At 60.8% G+C, this 14114-nt stretch overlaps 1 protein-coding gene across 17 annotated transcripts in view; it reads left to right on the forward strand.

Moving 5' to 3' along the window:
* Positions 1-14114, forward strand: part of MAPK8IP3 (mitogen-activated protein kinase 8 interacting protein 3) — a 60408-nt gene that overhangs the window by 44661 nt on the left and 1633 nt on the right. For 9 of the 17 annotated variants that reach the window (XM_017511173.1, XM_017511185.1, XM_017511174.1 and 6 more), the window contains 23 exons: positions 1772-1783; positions 2578-2595; positions 3519-3576; positions 3669-3821; positions 4505-4586; positions 6579-6709; positions 6902-6958; positions 7064-7234; positions 7866-7992; positions 8279-8374; positions 8465-8623; positions 10455-10620; positions 11408-11590; positions 11668-11857; positions 11968-12087; positions 12161-12241; positions 12356-12423; positions 12594-12742; positions 12990-13161; positions 13235-13348; positions 13500-13538; positions 13630-13809; positions 13909-14058. In XM_017511173.1, coding sequence (XP_017366662.1) covers positions 1772-1783; positions 2578-2595; positions 3519-3576; positions 3669-3821; positions 4505-4586; positions 6579-6709; positions 6902-6958; positions 7064-7234; positions 7866-7992; positions 8279-8374; positions 8465-8623; positions 10455-10620; positions 11408-11590; positions 11668-11857; positions 11968-12087; positions 12161-12241; positions 12356-12423; positions 12594-12742; positions 12990-13161; positions 13235-13348; positions 13500-13538; positions 13630-13809; positions 13909-14058 — 2676 coding nt within the window. The remainder of the gene's footprint in view (positions 1-1771; positions 1784-2577; positions 2596-3518; positions 3577-3668; positions 3822-4504; positions 4587-6578; positions 6710-6901; positions 6959-7063; positions 7235-7865; positions 7993-8278; positions 8375-8464; positions 8624-10454; positions 10621-11407; positions 11591-11667; positions 11858-11967; positions 12088-12160; positions 12242-12355; positions 12424-12593; positions 12743-12989; positions 13162-13234; positions 13349-13499; positions 13539-13629; positions 13810-13908; positions 14059-14114) is intronic. The other 8 variants (XM_017511175.1, XM_017511189.1, XM_017511180.1 and 5 more) reach the window with 5 other exon arrangements.

Raw genomic sequence — 14114 nt, forward strand, 5'->3', positions numbered from 1 at the left:
AAAAAAAAAAAAAAAAAAAGGAAATTTACAGACTATACCAATAAACATATGAAAAGATGCTCAATTTTAGAAATAATAAAGAGAAAATCAAGAAAACATTTTCCCTACAAGACTGAAAATAGACAATCGAGGCTGTCTAGGGTGGAGCGGGTGCTGCCCTCCATGCCAGAGGTGAGGGGCGCAGCCCCACTGAGCACCTGTAGGTGGTAGCGGCGGTGGAGCCTTCGAGGGAGCAGCCAAGCAGTCACAGGCTGAGAGGTACCTCAAGCCCTCACGCGGGGACGAGTCTCGCGAGAGCAGGTGCAGTGACAGATGACGAGATGTTCCCATAGAGAAACACTACAGGGCATTAAAAGCAACCAGGCCGGGTGCAGTGGCTCATGCCTGCAAAGGCAGGTGGATCATTTGAGCTCCAGAGTTCAAGACCAGCCTGGGCAACATGGCAAAACCCCATCTCTACCAAATGCTTAGTTGGGCTTGGTGGTGTGCACCTGTGGCTGCAGCTACTCTGGAGGCTGAGGGAGAGGATTGCTTAAGCCTGGGAGGCGGAGATTGCAGTCAGCAATTTGAGCTCACGAGTTCCAGACCAGCCTGGGCAACATGGTGAGACCTCATCTCTACTAAAAAAAAATACAACAATTAGCCGGGCGTGGTGGCGTGCACCTGTACTCCCAGCTACTTGGGAGGCTGAGGTGGGAGGATCTTCAGCCTGGGAGGTCGAGGTTGCAGTGAGCTGTGATGGTGCCACTGCACTCCAGGCTGGGCAACAGAGTGAGATCCTGGCTCAAAAAATAAATAAAGGCAACCAGGAACCTCAGCACAGGAGAGTCCCATGACAGTGCTGAGTGGAACACAGGAAGTCTCCCAGAGAGATGGATGATGTGGTGCCCTGTTTGTTTTTTGAAACCCGTTGTTTATCTAGAAGGAACTCTGAGAGGAGAATATTGGCCATTAGCAGCGGTTGCCCTGGGAAGCGATTTGAAAGAGGGACATCTGCTCTTGATTGAGGTGCTTTAGTACTGGAATTCCTGTAACAAACAACCCTTTTGTCGTCTAAATCAAGTGACTCTTTAATACATTTCCTTTTCTGTGTGAAAGCAACCAAGTAGATCGGAGCCACATCCTCACCTGCGGAGGAGGAGGTGGTGTTTTCCCGCCGAGTGTTTCCCTCTGCGTCCGTGCAGGGGGAACCGGGACCCAGTGAGGATGCTGCTCCCACCACCCTCCCCACCCCTCCTCTGCATTCTGGCTTAGTTTTCTCCACCTTCCACTGTGAGGTCCTTGCTCCCAGTTTGTCTTCAGTAGCCCTTCTCTGAGGTCCTGCCCTACCTGGGCTGACCCAGGAGCCTCGGAGTCCAGCCCTAGGCCTGCACCTGCAGTGTCTGTCTCGCCCACGCTGGGGGCTTTTGGAGGCTGAGCACCTGCCACACCCTGCCCCACACACTCTTCTTCACAGGCCATCTTCATGGGGGCTGCGGGGGACCTGCCCTCCTGATGGGTGGCGGGAGCAGAGGGGAGCAGGGTCAAGGCTCAGCTCTGGGCTGGACCACGGCACCTGGCCCCGTTCCCTGCAGGTTTCTGCCTGGGATTATAGGCATCCAGACCTGCTGGAGGCTGCTCCTGTTCTCTCTTGTCCTGCAACATGGGAGTGGCCGAATCATTGATGCTTTTTCTTTAATAAGAGTTTCTTTATTTTGTCAGTTCCAGTCACCAATTGACCTTTATCACTTCCTTCCCCCCCGCCTTTCTGTGCCACGCTGGACACGCCCAGGGGAGTTCTCAGGTGTGTATCTCTCTCCTGTCTGTCTCCCCTCTGTGGCTGGGGGTGGACTGGGATGCCCTGAGCTTTCCCAACACCACGGCTGTGTGGCCCGCCCCCCACGCCGCCATAGCGCCTGTGCTTCTGCTCGCCGCCACCGCAGCTCGGAAGCTTGTTTCAGTTTGCTCCACCAGCCACTTCACAGTGACACAGCCTGAAAAGTCCCCCGACGGCCATTTCTGAAGGCCCTGCAGAGCCTTAAGACACGCACGGCAGTGACTAGACACAGCCAAGGCCAGCTCTGGGTCCTCCCCTGCTGTCAGGCGCACCCCAGAAGCCAGGTCCTAGAGGCCCCTGCCAAGCTCAGCCCGGGGCCCCCTCCTCACCTGGGTGGACAGGCCGAGTTCTGCTTTCTGGCTGCACAGCAGGAGGCTCTGAGGCCCCACCCAGAGACTGTCCAGGTGCAGCCCCCCCAGCCTTCAGGCGTAGCCTGTCTCCACAGGGGTGCCTTTTGTCCCCAGCCCCCTCTGGCCCAGCATTTGGGGTAAGATGTTAGCTACCAGCCCCACAAGTGACATTGACCTGGTAGTCTTCATGTAATTCCAAGGATAAACTTTCCAGAAGTAGCTGGCTCTGTCCCATCTCCTGCCCTCCCAACTCCCTCCTGCGCCCACCCTAACCCAGCAGACCCAGCCGACCCAGCCCTGAATTCCCCCCAGCCTGCTGTCCACACGGGCTTAACGCGTTTCTCTTCTCCCTCTCTCCCTCTCCTCCCGCCCTGGTTGCCCATCTCCTGTGGGACGGGGACGGCTCCCTAGTGCGTGATGATTTCTTTGGTAAGGCTGAGGCCCCGTTCCCGCGCGTCACCCCTCCACCCCTACATCGTCTCCTGCTTCATGAGCTGTTTGCTTTGTTCTGCATGATGGGGACAGCATTGGGGCCGCCGGGGTCAGGGGGCAGCCCCGGGTGAGGCTAGCTCTGTCCCAGCTGCCTCTGGGTTGTGGGAGGCGGCAACTTCTCCCAAGGGACAGACTTGAAGGCCTGAGGAAGGTAGCCCCAACCTCTCTGAGTCCCCACAAGCACAGGGCACACCCTGTCTGTGGGGAGGAAGGCCCATGTTTGAGGCAAGGGAGGTCACAATGGAGGCCTCAGGCAGGAGGACCCCTGAGCCCAGGCACGGAGGCGTGTGATGCTGTTTCCTGACTGCGTAGATTTGGGGCAGTGTGTGGGAAGGCCGGACCTTGGAGTTTCTTTCCATTCTTTTGGGGTTTCTGGGTATGCTTGCAGGAGCTCAGTCCAGGTTCACTTGGGGCCTGATGGTAGAGGAGCCATCAGTCCCACTATGGGAAGGCACCAGGGAGCCACGGTCCTCACAGCCGCCCTGCCATGCCCCATCCCTGCTGGCCCCACTGTGAGAGGCCTCTCCTCACCCACCTGCCCCTCACCCCAGCCCCAACATCATTCACCTGAGGGTGGCGGCTCTGAGAGGGCCTGCCTCATGATGGGACTACTGGGGGCACTGAGGTGACAGCACAGTTGGGCCACTCAGAGGCCTGCATCTGGCCAGCTGGCCTGTGACATTGATCAGTCATGAGAACCACCCCAAGGCCTGGGAGCCTGCTCTGTGTTCCCTGCAGATCGGGCGTCACCCCCCACCAGGCCACCCTCTCCAGATGTGTGGTTACCCTGAGGCAGGTGCGGTAGCACCAGGGTCCTGCCTCCAAGGGCACAGGTGAAACCTCTGCACCTTCTGTTTCAGGAATGGGCAAAGAAGTGGGAAATCTGCTGCTGGAAAACTCACAGCTTCTGGAAACCAAGTAAGAGGGCCCTTCTCCCGTGCGGCGAGGCTGAGGCAGCCCTCCTCGCCAGGGCTGGGAGACTGCACTCCCATCTTTCTGCTTTTTCAAAGAAACGCCTTGAACGTGGTGAAGAATGACCTCATTGCCAAGGTTGACCAGCTGTCCGGGGAGCAGGAAGTGCTGAGGGGTGAGCTGGAGGCTGCCAAGCAGGCCAAAGTCAAGCTGGAAAACCGCATCAAGGAGCTGGAAGAGGAACTGAAAAGGTGAGGGCGGGGGCTTGGAGAGCCCGTCACAGAGGCACCCGGCGTCAGGGCTCCGGAGCGGCTGCCTTCTCCAGTGCCTGCTCTCCAGCCAGAGTGGCTTTGTGCACCCCCAGCTCCAGCTCACAGCCACTTCACCCTGACCAGCCCAAGAGGGGCCGTGGTCTCCTGAGCCTCCCACAGCGCACGCTGGGCCTGTCTTACGCGTCCTTAACTGCGTGGCGTGTGGGGCTCAGCTGCAGCTCCCACGATCCCACTCCTCCAGCCCTTTGATCAGCCAAGGTTTGGCTGTGGACCCTGGAGAGCTGTGTGCTGGGGCTCCAGCCTTTCTCTGATAAGCAGAGGAGGTGTGGAGTCCCGAGACTGTGCCTCTGCCCAAGAGGGGACCCGGATCTGCTCTGGGTTTGCTGAAGCCAGGGCCCCTGTGATTTGCCCCTCTCCGCATTCCCAGGCAGCCAGGATGGAAGGCTGGGCTTCGGGACACTTGTACAGTGGTGGTGCAGGACCACCTGTCCCCAGAGAACCGGCAGCAGAGCTCTGGGCCCTGAACCAGAGGGCTGCTGCGGGGAGAGCCCCCAGCCCTGCACAGAGGCAAGGACACAAGTCTGGGGCGGGCACTGCCCGCTGTTTCTTCCCGAGGCCTCTGGGAGGCCCTCACCCTCCCTGCCTCCTTGCCCTTCCCGCAGAGTGAAGTCTGAGGCCATCATCGCCCGCCGCGAACCCAAAGAAGAGGCGGAGGATGTAAGCAGCTATCTCTGTACAGAATCGGTACATCCGCTCTTCACTCTTCACACGCGGGGCAGCCACCCTTCATCATTCCCATGCCTTCCCATGCTGGGTGTCCACCATTCCCATGCACTCACACACAGGGCGGCCACCATTCACACACACTAACATGCTGGGTGTCCACCATTCCCACGCACTCACACGCGGGGCGGCCACCATTCACACGCACTCACACGCGGGGCGGCCACCATTCACACGCACTCACATGCTGGGTGTCCACCAACCCCACGCACTCACACACGGGGCGGCCACCATTCACACGCACTCACATGCTGGGTGTCCACCAACCCCACGCACTCACACGCGGGGCGGCCACCATTCACACGCACTCACATGCTGGGTGTCCACCAACCCCACGCACTCACACGCGGGGCGGCCACCATTCACATGCACTGACATGCTGGGTGTCCACCAACCCCACACACTCACACGCGGGGCGGCCACCATTCACAGGCAGGGCACCTACCATTCACACATGGTACCTTTCACCATTCACATGTAGTACATGTCAGTATTCCCACGCAGTATACTTCACTGTTTGCCATTCCCACGCAGTGTCCACTTCACTGTTGGCCATTCCCACACAGTGTCCACTTCACTGTTGGCCATTCCCACGCAGTCCACTTCACTGTTGGCCGTTCCCACGCAGTCCACTTCACTGTTGGCCATTCCCATGCCATATATCCCATTCTTCACACTCGGAGCATGGGCATTGGGGGCGGGATCCCAGTGACTCACCAGATCTGCTGTCTCTGTTCAGAATCAGTATATTCCACTATTCACATGCAGGGCTGGGGCCACGGGAAGGGGGCCAGGTGGGCTTCTGGGGACTCACCAGCTCTTCTGGACTCAGCGCCTTCCCACCCCTCCTGTATGACATGTGACCCCAGTCGCATCATCTGCCACCCCACTCCCCAGATCACATGGAGTCAGAACCAGGCCCTTGGGCAGGACCATAGCGCTGGCGGGACGCCAGTTCACCTGTCAGCATCCTCGTGCATGCCTTTTGCATGGTCACAAGCGGGTCTCCCTGACTCTGCAGCCTGGCCAGTCTCCTGCTGTCCCCTTCCCAGGACCCACCCCACCCCAGGAGCCCGGGAGACCCCAGGGCAAGCTCTCTGCTGCCTGGGTATTGCAGGCCCTCACCTTCAGAACCACCACCCCTTTCAGGGGAGAGGCCAAAGGGAATGCTGTCTGTCATTTGGCCAGCGGCTGCCTTCCTTAAAGAGAGCAGGCCCTACTCCAGGAAGGATGCCGACTTCACACACACTGACTGTCACTTGGGGGCTGTGGTGTCGATAAAGTGAGGTTATGTATCTCAGGCCATCCCGTGCAGGCTGTGCTCCCCATGGTCCAGGAGAAACACAAGCTGAAGGCGAGTCACGTTTCCCCCACCCAGCCCCTCCTGCAGGAGCTGAAGGCGACACTGGTCCTCCTGGGCCTCGGCCCCTTGTCATAGCCTGAGACTGGACAGGCACCTGTAAGCAGGAAGTGCTGAGTGTTACAGGCCATATGGGGACCCCACTGCCTACCCGCCATGTACTTCGTCATTCCTTGGCAGCTCTGCTGGGCATCCCTGGGTGGAGGGAGCAGACTGCAGACCCCACACGGGTCTGTCAGAACCTCAAGTGTTCAGCCGGCTGACCCTTCTTAGAGTGTCAACTGCCTGCTCATTTCACACAGGACCGGGCCCACCTGCACCTCACCTGATACATTGGGGGCCTCCAAAGCCATGCAGGGAAAGTCACCCACATCATACCTCATGCATGTCATGGCAGCCCTGGCAGGGTTCCCCTCCCCCCTTACCCACATACCTCCACACCACTTTTTGCCTGAGGAACTGCAGGAAATTGGCACTTAGATCCACTTATACCTGGAGGCCACGCCCCCTGCCCCAGGGGAGGCACCCGAGGAGGAAGCAGGTGTGACCTGGCCTCCAGGGGCTGGCTGAGTCTGTGTGCCTCCCATCTGCAGGACAAAATCCCCATGGCGCAGCGCCGCCGCTTCACGCGGGTGGAGATGGCCCGGGTGCTCATGGAGCGGAACCAGTACAAGGAGCGACTGATGGAGCTGCAGGAGGCTGTGCGGTGGACCGAGATGATCAGGTGGGAGCTGCAGCCTCCCCAGGAGTGGCTGCGGGGTCATCCCAGTCAGCACGACTGCAGCTCCCTCTGCACCTCCCTCTCTTCTGGGGGGGACTGAAGTGCGCTGTGTGCTTCCTGATGGGAACCTGGAGAGGCCCAGGCAAGGGAGGCGTGAGGGTGCTAGCACGTTGCTCCCTGTGCCCTCCCCTGTAGAGCTTCCCGAGAGCACCCGTCCGTCCAGGAGAAGAAGAAGTCTACCATCTGGCAGTTGTAAGCTGGGGGCACCTGGGGGGTGTGGCCAGGAGCTGCAGGGGAGGGGGCAGGGAGGCTCTCTGGTCCTCTGCCCAACCCCTCACCTCCCTGTGCCTCCGGCAGCTTCAGCCGCCTCTTCAGCTCCTCCTCCAGCCCGCCTCCGGCCAAGCGCCCCTACCCTTCAGTGAACATCCACTACAAGTCACCCACCACAGCTGGCTTCAGCCAGCGCCGCAGCCACGCCATGTGCCCGATCTCGGCGGGCAGCCGGCCCTTGGAGTTCTTCCCCGATGAGTGAGTGTCCTCTGGCCCCCATATGTGGCCTGCAAGGGGGTTGAGGAGGCCCTGTCCAGGGGCCCCTCTCCTCCAGGCCCTGAAGGAGGATTTTGAGGGCAGCCTCCACCTTGCTTGCCACATGCCAGAGGTCGTGACCTTTCCCTGCACAGTGCCTGCCCCTCCCCACTGCGGGGAGCTGGGCTGCTCTGGCTCCACAGTGTTTACTTCAGGATATCTGTGTCCACTAACAGCTGTGCTGGGCTTCACGGTAGCCCCTGGGCTCTGCTGCTGTTGAGGCTCCAGCTGCAGAGCCATTTCAGGCACACATCCAGCAAGGAGTCACTGGCCGCACCTGTGTCCCGGTGGCACTCTGGGTCCTGGTCCCTGAAGCCCTCAGTGGCTGTGGCAGCAGAGCAGCCTCTGGGTTGAGCAGGTGCCAGCTGTGGCCTCCAAGCCTACGGCCATGCCTGGTGCTGGGAAAGCCACCCTCGCCATCTGGGCACCCAGTGGCCAGAAAAAAGCAAGGATGGGCCCAGGCGGGCCTCCCTGCCTTGGCCTCCCCTAGGGCAGGCCTGGGGCACTGTGGGTGCCTGCTGCTCTGCTGCTGCTCACCCTGGACAGAGATGTCACCCATCATTCTTCCACTCAGCGACTGCACGTCCTCTGCCCGTCGAGAGCAGAAGCGCGAGCAGTATCGTCAGGTGCGTGAGCACGTCCGTAACGACGACGGCCGTCTGCAGGCCTGCGGCTGGAGCCTGCCCGCCAAGTACAAGCAGGTACAGGCCGGACGCTGCGGGGACGGGCGTGTTGAGGGGCGGGGCGAAGGCGGGGCAGTGCCAGAGGTGGGAAGGGGACGGCGGGCGGGGCGGGTTCCTAGTGAGCCTCCTGCGCCGGGCTTTGGAGGGTCGGAGGAGGAGTCGCGCGGCTGCCACACCCCCACCTGCCTCGAGTCTTCATAGGTGGCTCTGCCGCCAGAAGCCAGCAGCCCGGCCTGACCCAGGTTTCTGGAGGGATAGGTGGGAGCCAGAGCTCGGGCTCACGACGCCTCCCTGCTTCCTGCAGCTGAGTCCCAATGGGGGCCAGGAGGACACGCGGATGAAGAACGTGCCGGTGCCCGTGTACTGCCGCCCTCTGGTGGAGAAGGACCCCACCATGAAGGTGAGCCCGCGAGGAACCCGCTCAGGCCGCCTGGGTGGACGGGAGGCTGGAGAGCGCTGGTGTCACCCGAGCCTGGCCCTGCCCTTTCAGCTGTGGTGTGCCGCGGGTGTCAACCTGTGCGGGTGGAGGCCCAGTGAGGACGACGTTGGGAATGGAGTCAAGCCAGCGCCAGGCCGCGACCCCCTGACCTGCGACCGGGAAGGGGACGGTGAGCCCAAGAGTGCCCATGCGTCTCCCGAGAAGAAGAAGGTGAGCATGGCTCAGGCCACCGGGCACCCTCCCTGACTTAGTCTCTGGACAGCTCAGCTGCAGAGCATGCTGGGAGTGAGACACGGGACAGTTGGGCACAGCACCCAGAGGCTGGGCCTCGCAGGGGCTCCTGGTTCGCAGTGTCTTCCCTCCCCAGAGCTGAGCCGCCTCCTGGGTTCTCAGCGGGAGTGCCATCCAGCAGTCTTGGTCCCTGTGGCTGTCCCTCTCCTCTCTCCTCTTCCCCTCCCCTTGCCTCCTCCCCTCCTCTCCCCTCTTTCCCCGCCGGTGGCCTGGAGTGGGCCTGAGTGGGCCTGCGCTGGTTGAGCTGCGGGGGTCAGGCGGGCAGCAGGCGTGATAGAGCCCAGGAGTGGCAGAGCTTGCTTCCCAGTGGTCAGAGGCTTAGTCTTATGGCCCAGCTTGGGCCTCTTGGAGCTTAAGGGCTTCCTCTGTGGGGGGAAAACTGTGTATGGATCGCTTTAGAGTGCGGTCTTGAGCCCTATTTGTAGGGCTGAAGGCCCCACAGGGTCGTGGGGTGTCCCTTATGCTGTGCTGAGGCGCAGGATCCAAGAAATAAAGAGACAGGACACAGAAGTACAAGGAAAACGCGGCTGGGCTTGAGGGGCCACGCCACCTATGAGCGGAGTCAGGCAAGGCCGGCGAGTGGCTGGTGAGGCCCCGAATGTCCAGAAGCATGAGTATTTATTGTGTATAGGTTAGGGGGCAGGGCAGTGAGTGAAATCATCTTTAGTGATAGGGTTGTAAGCAATAAAACAAGGGGTCCACCTCCATTAGGTCACCTAGGCTAGGAGGTGGATAGTGCGCAGCAAGGGGCCCGTTCCCATGAAGGCAAGGACTGTGTGCAGTAAGGTGTCCACCCCCATTAGGTCGCCGAGGCTTGAAGGTGGGCCGTGCGCAGTGAAGAGGGTGCAGTGCGCAATACGTCTATCTATGGGCGAGCTACTTCTAAGAAGATTTATGGAGGATGCTTTAACTCACACAGTAGTGACAGAGCTGCCAGGGTTACCGCCACCTGCTGACAGCTTCCAATGGGTTCTATGGGAAGATGCTTTTCGAGCAGCACAGTAGCAAGAGCTGATAAAGTTCAGTCACCAAGGTGGATTGCCGTTCTGAGGGCAGCCTTCTGCAAGAACTGGAGCAAGGTCCTACAACTCCTTTATCAGGAGGAGTGGCCCTCACCCCAAGCCTGCCATCCAGCGGGTATCTTTCCGATACTGAACGCTGCCGCCTGGGCCATGGATTCTTGTCCTGGTGTAACTGTTTTCCCTTAAATCATGCTCTGCACTGTGTCTGCTCCAGACATTCCTCCGACTATAAGCTGCTTATTCCTTAATTCATGCTCTGTACTGTGTCCACTCCAGGCACTCCTCCGACTATGAACTGAGATATAGTTATATATATGTATAGGGGAATGACTGAGGGGTAAAATTTTCCTTAGGCACTCTGTGAACTGACATGATTATATACAGAGGATTATATAAAGGGAAATAACCGAGTAGTAACACTATAAACAGATGTTTTCCAAGCCCTAATTCTGTAAACTAATATATGAGTATATAAAGGATTATATAAAAGGAAATAACAGATACTCTTCAGGCCTTAATTGTGCCACGATTCTGCTTAGCTCTCCTTCCTTGGTACCTGGATGGGGGGTTACCCACACTCATTGTTCTGGCCGTGGGGGAGGATAGCCATGTTCCCTCAAGCTAAAGTCAAGGCTGGACCCTGACAGATTCCGGGAGCCCCACGGCCCCTATTGCTGTCGGGTAGCCTCAGGCTGGGGCTCTGAGCTTGATCCCTCACCCTGAAACAGTCGAAGGAGCTCCCCGAGATGGACGCCACCTCCAGCCGGGTGTGGATCCTGACCAGCACGCTGACCACCAGCAAGGTGGTGATCATCGACGCCAACCAGCCAGGCACCGTGGTGGACCAGTTCACTGTCTGCAACGCGCACGTGCTGTGCATCGCCAGCATCCCCGGTGAGCGTGGCCTGGAGCGGGTGCTTCCACTCGGGCACCACTCCCTTCTGCTAGGAGGCTCAGTAAAAGTCCTGCCACACAGCACCCGTCCTCTCGTGATGTCCTGTGGACACAGGAATGTGAGGGGACGGTGGGAGGGGCAACACTGCCGTGGCCTCGACCTTTATTCCTACTTTGCACGCCACGATTACTTGGTTAGAGAGCGACGGGTGGGCCGTAGTCCAGCCTGAAGCTTGAAGCATCACTTGGACTAGAGGAAAACATTTCCTCATGCTGAAAGTGAAACCTCCAGCTGGGCCGAAATCTCACGGCCTCACCAAGGACCAAGGGGTATGGATGAGGGGCTTCATGTCACCCCTGAGGGCGATAGCCTTGGTGAGGTTCTGGGCCCAGCCCCAACACTGGGAGAACAAAGGGCTGCCCAGGGCTCTGCTAGGTCTCTGGTGTGAAACCACAGGGCTGTTTGTAGAGATGGCCCTGAGCTCCTGAGGGTTCTTAGGGGTCTGCCACAGGATCATGAGTTGTTTGCTCCCAGGATGGGAGTCTTACTACTCAGCTTGCCTCGGCCCAGGGGCCCACCCAACAGAGCAGGCTTGCTGAAATCGTCCCAGGCCTCCAGGCAGAGAGTCCTGGGTGGGCTGTGGGTGGAGCCATGTGTGGAGGCTGGGTCTGCTGGGAGAGCGGAAGACCAGCCCCCACTCCTCTGTCCCACCCCTGTATGAGTGCTAGGCACACCCTCGCAGTAGTGGGTTTCCCAGCACAGGCTGATGGGCCGTCCTCTCCCCAGCGGCGAGTGACAGTGATTACCCGCCTGGGGAGATGTTCCTGGACAGCGACGTGAACCCAGAGGATGTGGGCGCAGATGGCGTGCTGGCCGGTATCACCCTGGTGGGCTGTGCCACCCGCTGCAACGTGCCGCGGAGCAACTGCTCCTCCCGAGGGGACACTCCGGTGCTGGACAAGGGGCAGGGTGAGTCCCGGGCGAGTTTTCCCCATCCCCTCATTCCCACGTTTCTGCCCAGCCCAAGCTCACCTGTCCTAACACAGGGGAGGTGGCCGCCATCGCCAACGGGAAGGTCAACCCGTCCCAGTCCACAGAGGAGGCCACAGAGGCCACGGAGGTACCAGACCCTGGGCCCAGTGAGCCAGAGACTGCTGCATTGCGGCCCGGGCCTCTCACAGAGCACGTCTTCACCGACCCGGCCCCCGCCCTGCCCTCTGGCCCCCAACCTGGCAGGTAAGCTCTTGGGCTGGGGCAGCAGCAGAAAGAAGGCTGGCAGAGGTGGGAAGGGTCTTAGGGCAGGTGCACACCCCGTGGCCTGCCTCAAGCCACCATCCTTCTCGCAGCGAGAATGGGCCAGAGCCTGACAGCAGCGGCACGCAGCCAGAGCCAGAGCCCAGCGGGGACCCCACGGGAGCAGGCAGCAGTGCTGCACCTACCATGTGGCTGGGGGCCCAGAACGGCTGGTAGGCAGGGCCCTGGGCAGGGTGGAGGGAGGTCCCAGGGGAGCGCCTTGCCCACCGCCACTTCCTTCTACAGGCTCTACGTGCACTCAGCTGTGGCCAACTGGAAGAAGTGCCTGCACTCCATCAAGCTGAAGGATTCCGTGCTGAGCCTGGTGTGGGTGACCCCAGGCTGAGGGCCGGGCATCAGGGGTGGGGTGGGGGTGGGGGGACTGGGTGGAGGGGCTAGCATAGCCTGGCCCAAACTAGGCTCACCGCATTCCTGTTACAGGCATGTCAAAGGCCGCGTGCTGGTGGCTCTGGCAGACGGGACCCTTGCCATCTTCCACCGTGGTGAAGGTGGGGCCTGGTGGCATGGGGTATGTGGGTGGCAGCCGACAGCCCTGCCAGTGACTGGGGGGGCTCCCGGGGTTCCAGGCCTCTCCTTAGCCTGGCACTGGGTGTCTCAACCCCTGATGCCATGAGCAGAGGTGGGGACTGGCCAGGCCTGAGGTATCTGGGCTCCACAGATGGCCAGTGGGACCTCAGCAACTATCACCTGATGGACCTGGGCCACCCGCACCACTCTATCCGATGCATGGCTGTTGTGTACGACCGCGTGTGGTGTGGCTATAAGAACAAGGTGCACGTCATCCAGCCCAAGACCATGCAGATTGAGGTGAGTGCTGGCACGGGCCCGCCCGGGGAGGGGAGGGGTTCTGCCGGCCAGCAGCGCTCCGACACCTTCCACACAGAAGTCCAGGAGGCCCAGCCCCCTGCACTGCCTGTGACTCAGGCTCTAACGGGGCAAAGCAAGCACTGGCTGGGCGTTGGAGGGGGCCACAGGTGGCCCCGGGGCTGTGGCAGGTTTGGGGCTTCCCACTTCCTCTCCCCAGCCCTGTTGATGGACTGCCATAACCCCACAGAAGTCATTTGACGCCCACCCTCGGCGGGAGAGCCAGGTGCGGCAGCTGGCATGGATCGGCGATGGGGTGTGGGTGTCCATCCGCCTGGACTCTACCTTGCGGCTCTACCACGCACACACGCACCAGCACCTGCAGGATGTGGACATCGAGCCCTATGTCAGCAAGATGCTGGGTGAGGGGCTGCACCAGGTGGGTGGGGCAGCAGGGTGCTCAAGGCCAGCCAAACTGACCACCCTCCCCAACAGGCACCGGCAAGCTGGGCTTCTCCTTTGTGCGCATCACAGCCCTGCTGGTCGCAGGCAGCCGGCTCTGGGTGGGCACTGGCAACGGAGTGGTCATCTCCATCCCCCTGACAGAGAGTGAGTGGCCCGCGGCCCTGCAGGGGTGGTGGAGCTGCCAGAGGCGCCCATGAGTTCCCAGGGGGTGGCTCTGCAGCGCCACCTGGGAGGGTGCCTGCTGCCCATCTGCTGATCTGTCTCCTCTTCTCCCCTGCCCCTCCCATGTCCCCAGCTGTGGTCCTACACCGAGGCCAGCTCCTGGGGCTCCGAGGTAAGCCCGGCCACCTCCCATCCCCCCACAGGAGCCTCTTCCACCCTCCATCTGTGTGGGGGCTCAGCGCCTCTGGGTTCTCTCCCTGCAGCCAATAAGACGTCCCCCACCTCGGGGGAGGGCGCCCGCCCCGGGGGCATCATCCATGTGTACGGTGACGACAGCAGCGACAGGGCAGCCAGCAGCTTCATCCCCTATTGCTCCATGGCCCAGGCGCAGCTCTGTTTCCACGGACACCGAGATGCTGTCAAGTTCTTCGTCTCGGTGCCAGGTGAGGCTGGGTTCCTGCTGCTGTCCACACCCGGCAGGCCAGTGGCCGCTGCCGCTGCACTCAGGAGGCTGCTATCCTGAATTGCTTCTGCCATCCCAGGGAACGTGCTGGCCACCCTGAATGGGAGCGTCCTGGACAGCCCAGCCGAGGGCCCTGGGCCGGCCGCCCCCGCCTCAGAAGCCGAGGGCCAGAAGCTGCGGAACGTGCTGGTGCTGAGTGGCGGGGAGGGCTACATTGACTTTCGCATCGGTGAGTGGCCCTAGGGACAGGGCTCAGGTTGGGCATGGGATCGGGGGGCCTGGCCC

Source organism: Cebus imitator, unplaced genomic scaffold (genome assembly GCF_001604975.1).
Source record: "Cebus imitator isolate Cc_AM_T3 unplaced genomic scaffold, Cebus_imitator-1.0 Scaffold444, whole genome shotgun sequence".
Classification (NCBI taxonomy): Eukaryota; Metazoa; Chordata; class Mammalia; order Primates; family Cebidae; genus Cebus; species Cebus imitator.